Here is an 18,261-nt window from a genome sequence, read left to right as displayed (position 1 = left end):
TGTGTAACCACCATTTGTGTTGTTGAAAAAAGGTATTTGCAATGAATAAGTCATTGGTCCTGCAAAATTCTATCATGCGGTCTCCAGTGTCATTTCTATCACCAGGGCCATATTTTCCAATTACCAGTGATTCTTCTTTGTTTTCAACTTTTGCATTCCAATCACCAGTGATAATCAGCACATCTTGATTGCATATTTGGTCAATTTCAGACTGCAGATGTTGGTAAAAATCTTCTATTTCTTTATCCTTGGCTTTCGTGGTTGATGCATAAATTTGAGTAATAGTAGTATTAACTGTCCATCCTAGTAGGCGTATGGGTATACCCGACTGCCTGGCCTCTCCTCCTACCTGTACTGGATGTCTACCAGCTCCTGCTTCCTGGCCTCTCTCAGGCAAATTAAAAGTGATTCTATATTTATTTTTGTATTTCCTGTGTTTAATTTGGGTATCAAAGTTCTGTTGGTTTTATAACATCAACTGGAAACCATTTAGTCTTCCTATTATTGGTGACTTACCTGTTTTCTTAAGATTTTGCAAAACTCATGCAGGAAACATTTTTGGCCCTAGGCTTTTGTTTTCTTTATGCTTTCTTCCTTTTATTGAAATGCTTGTTTTTGTTTTTAGCCTTTAAAAATTTTTATTTGATAAGTAACACATAGAAGCTCTGGTGGCATAGTGATTAAACCATTCTTCTGCTAACCAAAATGTTGGTAACCACCTTTGATGGAACTCACCAGTGGCTTCATGGGAAAAAGATAAGGCAGTCTACTTCCATAAAGATTTACAGCCTGGGAAATGCTATGGGACAGTTTATTTGCAGTTCCAGCTGTCCGCTAACTCCCATTTCTATAAAGTGGTTCATCTTTGGCTTTGTAGTTGGTGGTTGGTTTTATTATTGAGTAATAGTAGTATTAACTGGCCTTCCTAATAGGCATATGGGTATTATCCTATCACTGACAGCATTGTATTTCAGGATAGATCTTGAAACATTCTTTGTGATGGTAAATGCCATGCCATTCCTCTTCAATTTGTCATTCCCGACACAGCTGTGGGTTGCTTTCTCCTGTTTGTCTGAGACATCTCAGTCCAGCCATGAGGGTGCTGGGCAACAGAAGGATGTCATCAGGTTACAGGAGGGCAAGAGAAAGCTGGGTGAGAGCCCAAAAATGCCTGGGAGATTAATGGAGGGAAGCAGGAAAGGAGAGGGAGGAAAGAGGCTACAAGAGGCTGCAGGGTCGGAATGGACAGAGGTGGAATAAAATCCCCACCCAGGTGGGGAGCAGCAGTGACAGACAATATTCGACCCCCACCACCCCCAGCCCCTCAACCCCCATATCCTCCTCAGTGATGGGTAAGGCTTAGTGTGGACAGGGCCTTCTGTACCATGTGCATCCCAAGACTGGATGTGCTGGTGCACCCCACCACCACTCTGGCATAATAACAATTTTGCATAACAACCTGGTTTTTGGAACTTAACCACTTCAAAAAGTGATGAATTAGTGTATGTGCATATATATGTAAATGTAATATGCTTCTGTAAATGGGATTAAACCTTATGCATTGGTTTCTAACTTCTTTTTAACTCATCAGTTTATATAGGTGATTTTTCAAGTTGGGTTACATAATTTCTTGTCATTACTTTGATCAGTTAACAGGGTATTCCTTAGTATGAATATTCTCAAACCAAACCCATTGCTCTCAAGCTCGTTCTAACTTATAGAACCCTATAGGACAGAATAGAACTGCCCCACAGGGTTTCCCAGGCTGTGTTTTTTTTTTTTTTTTTTTTAAGAGTTCTATTACATCAGTTAACACATTCTGTAGTGCACAAAGGGCATGGTGGAGCATCCTCTAATCTCTTCTAACTTCATGAGGGGTAGAGAGAATCACCAGCAGCAGCCCAAGGCTTATTCCTATGAGACCAAACATGCCGCTGTCTTCCAACTTTTTTAACAATTCTGACACCAACTGTCCCTCCCATGGCACTCACTACTTCTCTGCTGAGTTCAATAATTCATTGAAGTGACCACACAGACAATACTCACGATTATGGGGTTTATTAGGGAAGTAACAGGTTATAAGGAGCTCTGGTAGCATAGTGCCTAAGGCACTTGACTGCTAACCAGAAGGCTGGTGGTTCAAATCCACCAGCCACTCCTTGGAAAGAAGGTTGGGCAATCTACTTCCATAGTGATACTGCCTCAGCAACCCAAGGAGGGGTCACTATGAGTCAGGCCTGACTTGACGGCACATAACAACAGCAACAACAAGAAGTTATAATTCAGATTTGGAAATGCTCAGGATACAATTCTTAGATCAGGACAACCTCCCCTCCGCCATGCCTTCAGGCACACCTCTCTGGCCCTTAGGCTCTGGACCTGCCCTATGCCCTCCTTCGGCAATCGTTAAAAGTTCTTTTAGCTCTGGTGATAGATACACTCAGGTGCACTGTATTCTGCCAGCAAGCCTTCTGCCCAAAGGCACTCAGCTTTCTTGTTCTGTAGGCCAGCAAGCCCACTGCTCCATCTCTAGCTTGTGCCAGTCTCTCGGTTCTGCTGCTGCTGTCTCTCTTGCTGGTCATCTCCGCCCGTCGTCTCTGCTGGTTGTCTCTGTGTCTCTCTGCTAAGGAGGTCCAGCACAAGGATCTTGGGTGCTAGGACACACTCCATTCCACCTCTGGCTCTTTTCTGTTGATACCGGTGAGATTTCCTTTCCTGCCTCTAGGACGACTCATTTTAAGCCTAACAGAATGACTAAAGTAACCAATCTCCACATAAGGATGCCCTATACCTTATTTATATTACTAACAAGTTATTCAATCCCTTTGGTGGGCCACAGGCACCTCACATTTGCATAGTTCCACCCAGTAATCTGATGAGAGTCACAAGATCATGGCCAGGAGAGCAATACCAAGTAATTTATCATACCACATATAGTAACAATTTGTTTGTATCTATGTCATTTACCAAGACAAACAAACATACTTTCCTATAAAAGAGAATCTTTTTGTTATAATGTTATTATTATCATTATTACTTATTATGAATAATAATAATTGTGCTTAAAGCCCCTGGGACTGAACATAGTCTCAATAAGAGTTTGAGGGTGATTTATCTAGAATATGCATTCTGTCTATATTCTACTCATTCCTCAATGATCAGCTCAAATGCCGTTTCTTCTTGGACCCTGGTGTGATCCCTTCTTGATGAGATTTCCTCATTGGAATCTTCATAACTGGTTTGTGCTCCTAAAAGCCCTTAATCATGTCCGGTCCTGTCTTATGGTTGCCCCACTCTTCTCTACTGCCCAGCCTATAAGCTCCTCCTGGTAAGTCCTGTATTTACTTTTCCATCCCTCTGTACCGTGGAACTCAATCCTTTATTTAGCATCTATGCAGAATAAATATATTAAGGATGGTTTGTTAGTACATGTGCTGATATAGTCAAGGGAGAATATTTATTTCTCTTTCATCTCCCTTTAGGATCAATTCTTTTTGGGGATTCTTAGTTTTAAAAAGTAAGAAATGAGAAAGATAGTTAAGCCTGTATCATGTCAAATATTTCTCAGACATCTGAAGAGCAGAGGTCTTATATATGTGTATCTTATATCTTATGTTGCATTGGGAAAATCTGCTGCAAAAGACCTCTTTAAAGTGTTAAAAACCAAAGATGTCACTTCAAGGATTAAAGTACACTTGATCCAAATCAAGATCTTTTCAGTTGCCTCATATGCATGTGAAAGCTGGGCAATAAATAAAGAAGATGGAAGAACTGATGCATTTGAATGACGGTTTTAGTGAAGAATATTAAATATACCATGGACTTCCTGAAGAATGGACAAATTTTGTCCAGAATATTCCTTAGAAGCGAGGATGGTGAGACTTTGTCTTATGTACTTTGAGTGTGCTATCAGCAGGGGCCAATCTCTGGAGAAGGACATCATGCATGGTAAAGTAGAGGGTCCATGAAAAAGATGACTCTCAATTAGATGGATTGACATAGTGGCTACAACAATGGGCTTAAACATGGCAACAACTGTTAGAATGGCACATGACCAGGCAGTAGTTTCGTTCTGTGGCAATAGGATCACTATGATTTGGAACTGACTTAACGTCACTGAACAACTACAACTATTTTTATAGAAGCAGATTGCCATGCCTTTCACCCATGAAGCTACTGGGTGAATTTGAACTGACAACTTTTCAGTTAGCAGCTTACCACTTACCCATTGTACCACTAGGGCTCTTTGAGGCCTGGGTGATGAAGGCAATTGAAGTGGTAGGCCAGGGACTTTAATATTTTAAACTTTTTAATGATGTAAATAATCTTAAGATGGCTCACAAATAGTAGGTGCTTCCCAAAGATTTCTTGACGTAACAAGTGAAAATAAAATGCTGCTAAGAGCACTGTGCCCTTAATTTTGACTGATTTGTTTATTTTGATGGCCCTTTAGTGCATGAAGGAGCCCTGGTGGTGCACTTGGCTGCTAACCAAAAGGTTGACAAACTCACTGGCCATTCCATGAGAGAAGGATGTGGCTTTCTGCTTCTGTAAAGATTACAGCCTTGGAAACCTGTGGGGCAGTTCTTCTCTGTCCTATAGGGTACTTATGAGTTGGAATCAACTAGACAGCAACAGATTATTGCATAAATTGTACTACACTGGTCTTCTGTTCTTTCCTAGGGGAAGAAAATGTCATTGCTGTTCCTTTGGGAAGTCGAAGTGTTAGAATTACAGTGAAAGGGCCTGCACATCTCTGTAAGTAGAATTTAATCTTAACACTTTTATATTTCCTCAAGCTTATTTAGCCTAAACAAATTCTTTCTCTGTGTTAATGACTTGATAGATAAATATCTCAGGGAGACTGCCCATCACCAGTGTCCGATTACCCAATAAGCAAGGTAAACATGGTCTTACTTGTGTTTACTTACTAATCTGTAGTGAACAATTTCACCTTTTTCACTGCACCAAAGATTCTGCTTCTAGGTATGGCTGGCATCTGTCTCTTTCCAAACCCACAGCATTTTCCTACAGAATCAATGCCTCATTTCAAATTTAGGATCCCTGACAGGGATGGATACCCAGTAACTGAGGTAAGCATGAACTTGCTTGTGCTTACTTACTAATCTGTAGTGAACAATTTCACAACAGATTAGTAAGTAAGCACAAGTAAACTTATGTTTACCTTGCTTATTGGGTAATCTACCCCTGCCCACCACTCTAAAGTGCTCTGCATCACCAGAGAAATTACCTATACCCTCAATTTTCCTGTTTTCATTCCCCAATGAGAAATATACCAGTTTGGGATTAATCCTCCTGTGGGAGAGGAAATCAAGTTATTTGTGAAATAAACTATTTTTCTGTGGAGGCTGTATTAGGATTCTGGAGATTTCAGCAGCTTAGGACAACAAAACCAAATCAAATTTAAAACACAGAACCTTATCAATAAATATAGCTGACAATGAAAAGCTTGTTGCCAGCATATCACAACTTCTGGTCTGCAGAGCCCTGACAGTAGAAACTGGTTTGCCACATATTCAGAGTGTGAAACAACAAAGAATTGTAATTGTATTGTTTCCTTGAACAGAGTCCACAGGCATTTAATCTGTCTCAGTTTTTTTGGGTCTCTTAGGATCTAAAGGAGTTGAAAATGCCAGAGTTTGTCTCCATCCTTCCAAAGATCTTGTGGTCACAAGGCAGCGATTTCTTAGTTTCATTCAGAGGAAAATGAATATCTGTCATTCTGGTCCTCTGACCTTGAAAAAGCTTTCTTTTCCAATAAAAGTACAAAACTATTTATAACTATTTTAAAACCACATGAATCAAGGTTTAATGGATCAGAATTACATATTGTATCAATTTTTTTCTGGACCACCTTCTGAGTTTTTTGTCATAAGAATTTCTGAGAACCAGAAGCATCTCATATTTCTGGATGGTGTTAAGTGTGTGTGCACGTGTGTATGTTAGCATACATATGTACACATATGCACGTACCTGAATTGTATGTGTGCATGCATGTGTGTGTAACAAAACCACTGTGCCATAGTGAGGCAGAATATTTTGCATCCAGAACTAATATTCCAACCTGAAATGTTCTTTGAGAAAAGTTTCTATCAAAATACTATTAGACTATTTCTTAAAAATGTTTATAGTCACTGATAATATAGATTAAAACATTGAAAACTTAAATTCTATGGTACATTATGATCTAAATTACAGAAATGAGAGAACATATTTGTAACAATGAATGTAAACAGTTAATTGGAAAACCATTTTTTACCCTTAATTTTATTATATGAATTATGACTAAAGGAGTGTAACTTTTTTTTTACAAAAATTCTAAAATGTTTACAGGCATATAAAAGTCATTTCATTCAAAGGCTTTCTCTCTAGGGAAGCATGAAAATATTTTTTTAACTTCTTATTTAAATAATCTTGAAGGACTGCAACCCCTTAATGACAATAAATCTTTATGTTTGTAAGTATAATTTTGATTTTTGGAAACAGGTAAGAATCATTCAGATCCAGATTTGGTGAGTCATGTGAGTGATCACATTGTAAAATACTATTTTGGATCCAAACTTACGAAGTGACAAATGTTCATAGCAGCATTATTCATACTACCCAAGAAGGGGAAACAACCCAAATGTCTGTCAGTTGATGCATGGAAAATAAAATATGGCTTATACATGCAACTGGATTGTTGTATTCAGCAGTAAAAAGAAATGAAATAGTGAGGTATATGATGACATAGATGAACCTTGAAAACATTATTTTAAGTGGAAGAAGTCACAAAAAGTCATATATTGTATAATCCCATTTATGTGAAATCTCCAGAAGCGGCGAATCCTTTGAGATGGAAAGTGGATTAGTGGTTGCCAGGAGCAGTGGGAAGTGAGGAGTGGGGAGTGGGTTTCCTTTTCAAATTCTAACTTAGTTCATGGAGATGGTTGCACAACCTTGTGAGTATACTAAAAACCATCAAATTGTACACTATAAACATGTGACTTTTATGGTATGTCAATTATACCTCAATAAAGATGTTTTCTTTAAAAAAATAAACAAAAAGTATGGAGTGCCTGGGCCTAATTTTCTCATAGTACTAAAGGAAGTTGCCAAATATTCAGCTCTCAAAATGGTTTTATAAAGTTCTCAAAGCAGAAGAAGTAAACAGCCTTTAAAGGTGAATACTTTGAAGCAAAAAACTCATTTACATGCATATTAAACATAACTTTGTCCTCAGAACTGGTAACTGCTCCATGTCCAGGGCTCAAAAATGTTTCCAAGCAGATCTGTTGCTTGGAAAATTTTCTCTTCTGACCAATCTCACGCTTGGCCCTGGAAATGTTTCTGAAAGTTATCCTTGTTGATGAATGGAACTGGCTTCATTTACAAAGAATTTAGTTAAAATTTCTGAACATCTAAATATAGAAACAGTTCTGTTTTCTTGATTTATGCAGCTGGTTTTTTTTTTTTTTTTTTTTTTAATTCTCAGTTGTTACAAAGACATACATCTGCTGCAGGTAACAACCAATAAGCTTATTTTATAGTAATAAATTATTCTTTAAAGATCCACATTTTAACTACCAACCCTCCAAAAGGCAGTGTATTCAAGAACCAAGAACACCAATGAACATTACTGTACTGTTTGTCTCCTTTCTGGGGAGTGGAATTCAACCATGGAATCTTATATATGACCTACAGCTATTTAGATCTTAATTTGCCAATCCCATCCCAAGCCTGGCCCTGATGTTAAATGAATCAGAACCCACACTTGTCAAGTTGATTCTGACTCACAGCAACCCTACAGGACAGAGTAGAACTGCCCCATAATGTTTCCAAGGCTGTAAATCTCTAATGAAGCAGATTGCCACATCTTCCTGGACCAGCCAGTGGGTTTGAACCACTGACATTTTAGTTAGCAGCTGAGTGTTTTAAGCATTGCACCACGAGGACCCACATGATCTCAAATTTCCCTGCAGTGTATCCTTTCAGAACTGTGGGCAGGAGGATCTTTGAGAAAGGAATTATATTATAGCACAATTTTAGAATTAAGAGTTTGGCTAATAAAAACTCAAAAAGCTAAGAAGTCATAAACTGAAAACCTCCATTATCAGTTGGTAGAGTTGATTTTTTTTTCGCTCTACATCTTATCTGACAACAGTATATAAACATGGCTACTATACATGAACCAATTGAAGGAAACTGATGCTGAATAAAGTGTACACACAGCATAGAAATTCAGCTCAACGCTTAGCATAAATTTGAAGTATTTATAACTTAAGTTAGCTGTGGTAAATGTTAATTACATGTTTATGTAATAAAATATTTATACCCCTCTTAGAATTTAAGAAGGCCTGTTCAGGCTGATTAGCACTACCTTTTCCTCTTTCGACCATGATGCATCTGTCAGTTTTTTATAACATGGTTGTTTGTGTGTTTTTGTGATGCTGGAAGCTGTGTCACTGGTATTTCAAATACCAGCAGGGTCATCTATGGTAAACAGGTTTCGGTGGAACTTCCAAACTAGAAAGAAAGGGTTAAAGACCTACTTCTAAAAGTTAATCAATGAAAACCTTATGGATCACAGCAGAACATTGTCTGCTAATTTTCTTTGATCAGGAGGGATCAATCACTGGAGGAGGACAGCATGCCTGGTGAAGTAGAGGGCCAGTGAGGAAGAGAGAAACCCTTGATGAGATGGATTGGCAGAGTAGCTGCAATGATGGACTCAAATATACTGATGATCATGAGGATGATCCAGGCAACATTTTGTTCTATTATATATAAGGTCACCAAGAGTCAGAATCGACTCAATGGCAGCTATCTATCTTCCTCTTTTGAAAGAAGTTTGGACTGATACTTCTCAGTAAAAGCCATTCAGTTAGAAGAATTCATCATCTTTCCATTAATGTTTTCTTCCAAATATAACCAGTAGACATCAAAATATTTGAAGACATCATTGTTGAAGATTCTGAGATTTTCTTTGTCACCTTTCTGAGGTTATGAGTCATCTCTTCATCAGCAGCACCTTCCTCCCTAATATTAAGCCTGGAGAGGAGAAGGAAGTCAGAGCAGACAGTGTGTAGCAGGGAAGGAGGCTCACACTCCTTCCTTTCATTGTGCTTCCCGGGGTCTCCACCCAGCATCAGCCACCTTGCTTCAGAAACCACAGAGGGGTCATGAGAGTTCTGAGAATGGAAAGGGTTATGTTGGGCAGCTCTCATGAGCCTGAATCGCCTATTGTCACAACTTAGGGGCTGCCATAAATACATGAAAATGCTAGAAATGAATTTTTAAAAACTTAATTAAAGGTGTTTTTTCACAGGCTAACACATCATCTTAATTGTTGATTGGAGAAAACACCCACTCCTTTTCTGACATTTATATTGAGAGGCACAGGCAGTCAGAAGCGAGTTGACCTGACCACCAATAAAAATTACAGCTTTTGAAGGACTACCTTGGCTTCCACCTCACTGTGGCACCTTGGTTTTGTTAATCCAGATTATCAGAATATTTTGCCTTCATAAACTCCACTTTGATCAAATCACTACACCTGTCTTTATTTGCTCACTTTTGACTGTTTACTCATTTACACAGTCTTGATGAGGATGCCTGTTTTCTGCCTCCTATCTACACAACCTGTGTTTGTGACTTAGAGAACTAGAAGCCTTTTGACATAATTGGAAAAAAAAAAAAAAAAGATAGTTTACAATAAGCATATGGTTCAGTGGAAGAGCATAATGATAATTTACACACACTTGAAACCCTGTTCTGCTAATTGTATTTTAGTATCCTTGTCACAAAGCTGTCTCATAAGAAGTATAGCTGGAATGCTCCTTAGCAGTGATAGTGGCCAGATTTTGTCATTCTTTGGTTATGTTATCAGAAGGGACCAGTCCCTGGAGAAGGATATCATGCTTGCTTGGTAAACTAAGTCAGCAAAAAAGGGGAAGAGCCTCAAAGAGATGGATCAACACAGTGGTTGCAATGATGTATTCAAGCATAGTAATGATTATGAGGATGGCATTGGACCGGGCAGTGTTTTGTTTTGTCACACGTAGTGTTACTGTTAATGAAACTGATTTGATGGCACCTAACAACAATCTTGTCACTGTAGATCTTGGACACTGTTGAAATACTGGAGTAGACCTGACATTTGAAATAAACACCAAAATAAACAAACAGAAATACTGGTTTTTGGTTTAAGGGATGGATTTCATAGCAACTGGTCTTCCCTTCCTAAACCCAGATTATCTTTCCATATTTTTATATCTGATGCCCTAACTCTTCATCTCCATGAAATAGAAAGCAGTGATCCAAAAGGTTAGCACAGTGATAGAGCAATTATACCCTGACACAGCAGTGGAATTCATTGCATATTATTTACAGTTAATCAAGTCATTTAAGGCTAAACCTCAATCTAGAAACAGGGTGTTTTGTATGCCTTGAATGCAATGAAGTTTGTCCAACTTCATTTCACATTTTGATGTTGCCTTCATGCTTCCTCCTTCACTTTAGAAACTGAATCATCCAGTTTAGGCCCCTCTTCCTATCTCCAGTTTCCCATCTCGTTTTTACTCACAACCTACTTTATAACACTCAGTTTTATATCTTCATTGGAACTAGGAAATGAACTTAATCTCACACTTTCCAAAAATCTACTGCGGTCATGGAGACGAGGGCCAAAGTGGTTGGGGCTTTGTGTGCCTGAAAGTAGCCAGCATTATTCTTTGACTGCTAATGACTCCTCCAGATCAAGTAGCTCATGTCCAGCCTTTGAATTTTCCCAGAAAAGTTCCCATCCTGCCTGTCAAGGATAATCAGGGATGTCTCCACATGTCTGTTATATGGTCTATCCAGTGTGCTTGAATTCCTGCAGCTACTCCAGGGGCAGAGAGAAAATCTAGTAAATGAGAGCAACCAAGCCCAGCAGCATGCAATCATAGCCCCTAGTGCCAGACTATCCCTTTGCATTTTATCAGCTTCCCATGTTTAAGTTTTAATCTGAATAGCGTTTTGGTGCTGTTGTGTTCTTTCTTCGACATCATTAAAGAGTGGTACAATGCCATTCACTCAAGTGCAGGTTTCAGAGTAGAGAAGACATGGGAGAAGTCCGCTCTGACTCTTTATTTTAGAAATGAGGCAGTGAAAACCCACAGCAGTGAGTTAGAAGAAGAGCTGGGGCCAGAAATGCAGGCATCCTAACTCACAGGCCTATATTCTTTTCTCTGCTCTCTCAGCTTCAGATCAGCACTAATGAATATGGTGACATTTATAAAAGAAAAGAAACAAACCATCCAAATAAAGAAGAAATGGTATTTTTGTCAAACTGTGTTGTAAGCTGTTGTCAAGTAGACCTTCCACTCATGATGACCCTATACACAATAGAATGAAACTCTGTCTGCTCCTGCACTATCCCTTTGATAGATTGTGGCTCAGACCACTGTGATACACAGGATTTTCATTGGCTGGTGTTTTGGTTACCTAGTACCACTCTGACAGGAATATACCACAAATGGGATGGCCTCGACAAACAGAAATTTATTCTCTTACAGTTCAGGAAGTGTTAAGTCCAAATTCAAAGTGCCAGGCTCTAAGGGCTGTGTGAAAGCTTCTCAACCTTGGGCTTCAGCTCTGCCTCTTGCTCCTGGCCCACTGAAGCTGGAGGCATCTCTTCACTTAGGCAACTATTGGCTGCTGAGGCTAACAAGCCCAAGGTCAACAAATAAAATGGCACAGTCCTGATGTTACCAAACCACACAGCAGGCCATTAATTCAAGTTCATTATAAGTCCCAAGGTCGGCAGAACATAGCAGGCTGCTGAGCAAAGACACAGCTACATGTAAGGTCCAAGTGTGCCATACACTAGAGACCATTCCCAAGGCTTCTCCTTAAATACAGGAAGCAGACCACATCCCAAAGGCAGCTACTCAGCTGCTTGTGGTAGATCCCACCATGGAGTTGATTGCCAGTCTCATCATGGGGAATAACTACCACCAGCTGGCCAGTCACTGAACCAGGCCCAGCCAAGTTGACCCACAAACATAACTACCACAGCTGGATTTTGGAAGCAGATCTCCAAACCTTTCTTCCTAGTCTGTCTTAGTCTGGAAGTGCCTTTGAAACCTGTTCAGCATCATAACAATACACAAGTCTCCACTGACAAAGAGGTAGCGGCTAGCATAAGATGCATTGGCTAGGAGTTGAACCTGGGTTTGTCATATGGAAGGCAACTGTTGTTGTTGTTGTTATGTACCACCAAGTCAGACCCGACTCATAGCGACCCCTCCTTGGGTTTCCGAGGAGGTATCATTACAGAAGTAGATTGCCTAACCTTCCTTCCGAGGAGTGGCTGGTGGATTTGAACCGCCAGCCTTCTGGTTAGCAGTCAAGCAGATTTAAGAGCACTTCTGTTCATATACACACAAATCTGAATTAAAGGGGAAGCGTGAGGGAGATCTTTGTGGTAAAGAGACCTTGCTTATAAAGGTGTGTGATAAAATGGTACAAAACTATACATACATATTGTACCAATGTCAGTTTCCTGGTTTTGATACTGTATGATAGTTATGCATATCAAGATGTAAGCCTTGTGGGAAATGATATGAAGAGACCTCTCTGTACTATCTTTGCAACTCCTTGTGAGTCTATAATTACTGCAAAATAAAAAGCTCGAACAAAAAACAAATTAGAGATTTGTTCTGGTTTTGTCTAAATACAAGATTAGGCTTAAAAATCTTCTGAACAGATGATAAAGTGAGTAATATAGCTTTACCCTCAGTAAATAATATTTTTTCATGAAAAAATTATGAAGACACAAACGTTTCTTCTACCTCATGGTAGAAATGGTGCCAAAGAGTTGTGTAGACCTAATTGAACCTTATTTAACACCCTTGTTAGCTCCTTTTACTGGGCAACTAAAAACCTTACAATTCTGTTCCATTGGTATGAAGCAATGTTTGACTAAACAGATTAGATATTTTGATATCATATGCTGACATTATATTTGCAAAATGTATTATGAAATAAAGTACTTTTAGATATTTATCTGATTTGAAATGTACTTTTTAATTTTAGTTATTGAATCAAAAACACTTCAAGGAAGCAAAGGAGAACACAGCTTTAATGGCCCTGGAGTTTTTGTTGTAGAAAACACAACAGTGGAATTTCAGAGGGGGTCAGAGAGGCAAACCTTTAAGATTGCAGGACCTCTGATGGCGGATTTCATTTTCAAGGTAGGGTGATTCTCTTCATAAACTTCTCTATGCATCCGGAGCCCAGCATATCTTGAATTTTAAAGAGAATAATTATGTTCAATGGGAACTTCTCAACAGTAATTTTTATGTAGACCATGTATCATTAATATGTCTATCTTGGTAATTCACAGTGGGCTTAAATATAGCAACGATTGTGAGGATGGCATGAGACTGAGCAGTGTTTTATTCTGTTGTACATAAGGTCACTATGAGTCAGAATTGACTCCATAGCACCTAACAGCAACAACTTGGTAATATACTCCTGAAAATTGTTCCTCTCTCTTAAGTTTCTTCTCCTAAACCCCTATAGGTAGTAAACAACTTCACTTTTACAGAGAAAAAATTGTTTTTGTATTCATAGCCACTATGTTCAGCTTTAAACCTTCAGATGGAATTTAGTGAAAATGGTTAGTGGTTCAATGCACCATGTCTTGTGCTATTGCACATCTTCTCCTTGCAAGGAAGAGCAGAGAGGACAGAGGCTGATTATTTTTTCTCTTTTAGCAAAGATCTTTACTTCTACCTTGGGCCCTTAGAACAGTACGGTCTTGCATTGAGTACATTTAAGGTCAGCATTTTCTCCCCCAGATAATGTCTCATAGTGGGCCTCTGTCTGACATTTGTCACAGGTGTCCTCAGAAGAACTCTTCTTTCCTGTAGTCATGAGCCTCTGTCCTTCTCTGAGTAACTCTGGGGCATCTTCCCTCACGTAGAAGACATGAAGTGTAAGGGCCAATGTATTCCCAAGATAAGGCAATTTGACACTCTTCTGATAAAATTGAAAGTACTTAGGAAATGAGAATGAAAAGGTAGTTTAATAAGTCCTATCCCTTTTCAAAAATTTATTCCAAAATAGAAATGAAAGAAAGAGAATAGCTTCAATTGCCTAGGTTATCTTTACAAATAAGAAGAACCAATACTTTCAAAAGAACTGTCTGTCTTTCACATATTAATTTCTCAAAGAATGTCTTGTTGATACATAAGTTGTGCTGGCAGCAATACATGTAAAGTTAGACGAGACTTCAACCTGTATAGTCAAAATTCAGCTCTCAGTGTGATTAGTCAAGTGTCAGCCTACACAGTTTTTTTTTTTGGACTTTGAATTTTAAATGACCAACACTTAAAAATCAAGAGCTTTCTATATTTAAAATAAATAAATAAAATGACTATTGGGTTTTTTCCTGTTTCTGTTTGACAATAAGAAGGTCTGACAACCAACTTGCATTTCCCCACAGCAATAATTGGCTGAATCTAGGTAGCAGCTACCCTCCTCAGTTAGGACACATTGTTCTAGTTTGCCATGGTCCACACCACCTCCCTATTGTATCTCTAAATATCAGTTGGCACTCATCCTAATTCAGGCATTATCTGCCTAGCCTCTGTAAACATTTAAGGTTGTGACTTCTGTGTCAGACTCATAAACCATATACCTAAAATCCTTCTTTGATAGTCGCATTGTGGAAGGTTTTGGGGAAGCCTTAATTGCCACCTCTGGTGGCGTAGTGCCTAAGGCATTTGACTGCCAACCAGAAGGCTGGTGGTTCAAACCCACCAGCCACTCCCCAGAAAGAAGACTCTATTTCCATAGAGATACTGCTTTGGAAACCCAAGGAGGGGTTGCTATGAGTCAGAACCAACTTGACAGCAGTGAGTTTGGAATCTTTTGGTTTATTTGCTTATAGTATTGGCATGGATAGAACTAAAAAATACATGGTTTATTGATACAGAGAAAAGATTGTTTTTGTATTCACAGTCACTGTGTTCAGGTTTAAACCTGAAAATAACACATATACAATAAAATCTATTTTTATGAGCGTGTATGTGCGTATAGTTTTGGGGGGTAGTTTTTAAAATTTTTAAGGATACACTCTAAATTCAAAACCCAGTGGTTACTTCAGAAAGGAGAAGTCTTAGGTTTCCTCATAATATTCTAAATCTTAAAAAACAATTTCAAAAGAAGAATGCACTCATTATTTAGTTACTTAAATATAATTAAAAATTATTTTATGCCTTTATTGCCCAAATTATGTGTTTACCTCTTGATAAAATACATTTTAGCAGCTTGCTGCTCACTGTCTGAATTAATAGTTCGAACTCTGATTCAAGTCTTTTATTTTTCTGTCTCTGAGTTCTTGATTTTTCTGATTTAATAAGCAATTCTGGGCTTCCGCTTCAACTTCTAGAAAGCTTTTGATCTCTCTAGACTGCAAAGGTTTATATATGTGGTGTGTTTGTGTGTATTTATCAAGGAGGGTGTTACACACAACTGCCTGACTCATGTATAAATAAAGCCTCATTTTCATTCCTACAGCATTTTCCTCCGTAGATGTGATATGCTTGGTGGGAGAGCATTTGGCAAAATCAGAGACACTTGTGATGAGGCAAGAATGATTCTAATAGTGTTTTTTCCTTACTTGTGAGCTTATCCAAATAATTTGGGTTTCTAGGAAATGTCCTTTTTGCATCCATTACATTTTTATTTTGCTCAGAACACTGTAGTATTGCCCAGCCTGTGTTGTTAAGATGAGGAACTTTTTGATTCCATTCATCTCTTCCTGGCCTATCACACAATCAAGAAATGACTGTACTTTGAGTAGGAGATTAAAAGTGCAAGTGAGGTAACAGAGGATGGTCAACCATGTGTCTCATAGTATCTCTTTCCAATCTAATCAACCAAGAGCCCAACCAAACCAAACCCACTGTCGTCGAGTCGGATCCGACTCATTGTGACCCCTCCTTGGGTTTCCGAGGGAGTATCACTATGGAAGTAGATTGCCCAGCCTTCCATCCGAGGAGTGGCTGGTGGGTTTGAACTGCCAGCCTTCTGGTTAGCAGTCAGATGCTTTAGGCACTACGCTACCAGAGCTGGTCTAAAAATGGAAGACTTGGCTTCAGCCTGAAAAATGAGGAGGATTTGAAGACCACTTCTGCCCATTTACTGCAATTTAATACAATGGAGGGCATGCTGAGATATGTTCAGTCACACTCCCTCACTAATGTTCATAAAATAGACCTCATTTTATGGACTTTTAATAAACAGACTGTTGAAAACTGCTGTATCCTTAAACAGAGAGTAAAGCCATATACATATACATACATATATATGTATATATATATATACACACACATATACATATACATTTATAAAGATGTATATATAGTTGTCACTCATGTTCTGAAGTTTAGCAATCTACTCCACCAGTGCAACTGGTGTTTTCTCCTGTTTAAGAAACAAGCTATAATTTCATGATTGTACCATTCTTGAAAATTACACTCTTTCTTTTTCCCAATGGATTTTTCAACATACGATTTTGTTTTCCTGAATGATTTTTGTCTCTCTTTTGACCCTTGTCACAGCACTGCTGTGTCACTGGTATTTTGCTTTACAACACCTGAGGTATTATGTCTTCTTCAATATGTGCATTTTGCCACCAGGTAGCAGTAGAGAGTCCTGACCAAGTGATTGATGCTATATGTTTCCATAAACGGATGAGGAGATAGGCAGTGTTCTTCAATGAGAATTTACCTAACATTTGCATCTGTGGGTAGATATTTGTGAATATCAAGTTTAGCTATATGCTCGTGAGAATAAAATTTAAAGGCTTTGATAAAGACATCTTTTTCCATGGTTAATTTTTAATTACTGCTGGTACCTTTATCCTCTTTTAAAACATATATCAATCTTCAGTGGAAAAAAAAAAAAAAAGGTTTATCTTCCTCATGATCTGAAATCTACCTTTTTATGCCAGTTGTCTAGTCTAGTTGTCTTCTTTTTAAGGTACTACCATTCAGGTAGTTTGTGTGTCTGTAGGAAGATATTTTCTGATTGTTTTTCAGCGATCAGCGTCTACGTCTTCTGTTTCCTATGCTTTCAGCTCTAGGTATATTTATGTTCTCTAACCACTGAGTCTCTCTTTTTTTCTGGGGATTTATAATAGCACGTCTAACTTCTCTATGGACGAGAGGATTTGAAACTGTCTGTCTTTCTCTGCTGACATAGTGCCTAAGGCATTTGACTGCTAACCAGAAGGCTGGTGGTTCAAACCCACCAATCACTTCTCGGAAGGAAGGTTGGGAAATCTATTTCTGGAGTGATACTGCCTTGGAAACCCAGGGAGGGGTCACTATGAGTTGGATCCGACTCAATGACAGTGAGTTTGGTTGTTTTGGTTTATCATGGCTCCCAAACAGGATTTCATCTCACCTCAAGTCTTTGTCAATCACAGAGGTAGGAAATTTTGAAATGTCTCAGGATATTTCAAAATATATTACAAAATCAGAGTACTGTGAAAGTAGTCTGTTGAGGAAATTTCTGGTGCAAGTATTTCAGATACTTCTCTAGTGGTTGCCAGAGTTCACAGCTAAATTATATGTGTAAATATATACACTCTAAAAGTAGTTTTATATAGACATTTATCCCATAAATTTTCAAAATTATTTTCAAAGTGTTGTATTTTAAGGTAGTTGAATTTGAATTCATTTTGTTACTATTGTTACAAAAATCATTTTCCTAATCAAAAGGAGTAATATAATTTCATAAATTTGAATGTACTTTTCTTTTTTATATCTCCCTTGTCAGCTGAGCTATCTGTCTTGGGACTTGAAAGTAGTGGTATGGCAGGTGGGTGACTGGGTTGTGGCTAGCAGGAATGCAAAGACAAAGCAATAGTGTCCAAATCTGATTATTAAAGTAGATTTTTTTTTTACAGTTCTTTTTTTTTTTTTAATTGTGATTTGGGTGAAGATTTACAGAGCAAACTCACTTTCCATACAGCAGTTTACATATACTTTGTCTCATGACATTGACCACAGTTTAACACAATGCAACAGCTCCCCTTCCACTTCCTCCCCATAGTTACCTCTTCCCAGTGTCCATCCCTCCATGGACTCCTGCCCCCTGAGCTGTCTCCCTGTGCATAGACAGCCCTTCTTTCTCAATGATTGTTCTCTCCAAGGAGTGTATGTACCTCAGGTAAATGTTCAACTCATATGCCTGTCTTCT

General features: G+C 38.5%; 1 protein-coding gene across 1 annotated transcript in view; it reads left to right on the top strand.

Moving 5' to 3' along the window:
- ADAMTSL3 (ADAMTS like 3) overlaps nt 1–18,261 on the top strand; it is a 598,021-nt gene that overhangs the window by 240,240 nt on the left and 339,520 nt on the right. Inside the window, exons 7-8 of the mRNA XM_007945172.1 lie at nt 4,684–4,758; nt 13,081–13,238. Of these exons, the coding sequence (XP_007943363.1) occupies nt 4,684–4,758; nt 13,081–13,238 (233 nt within the window). The remainder of the gene's footprint in view (nt 1–4,683; nt 4,759–13,080; nt 13,239–18,261) is intronic.

The sequence above is a fragment of the Orycteropus afer genome, unplaced genomic scaffold (assembly GCF_000298275.1).
Source record: "Orycteropus afer afer isolate SDZICR_OR568_19922 unplaced genomic scaffold, OryAfe1.0 scaffold00132, whole genome shotgun sequence".
Classification (NCBI taxonomy): domain Eukaryota; kingdom Metazoa; phylum Chordata; class Mammalia; order Tubulidentata; family Orycteropodidae; genus Orycteropus; species Orycteropus afer.
Note: the sequence above shows the minus strand (reverse complement) of the source record. Positions and strands in the feature narration are given on the sequence as shown.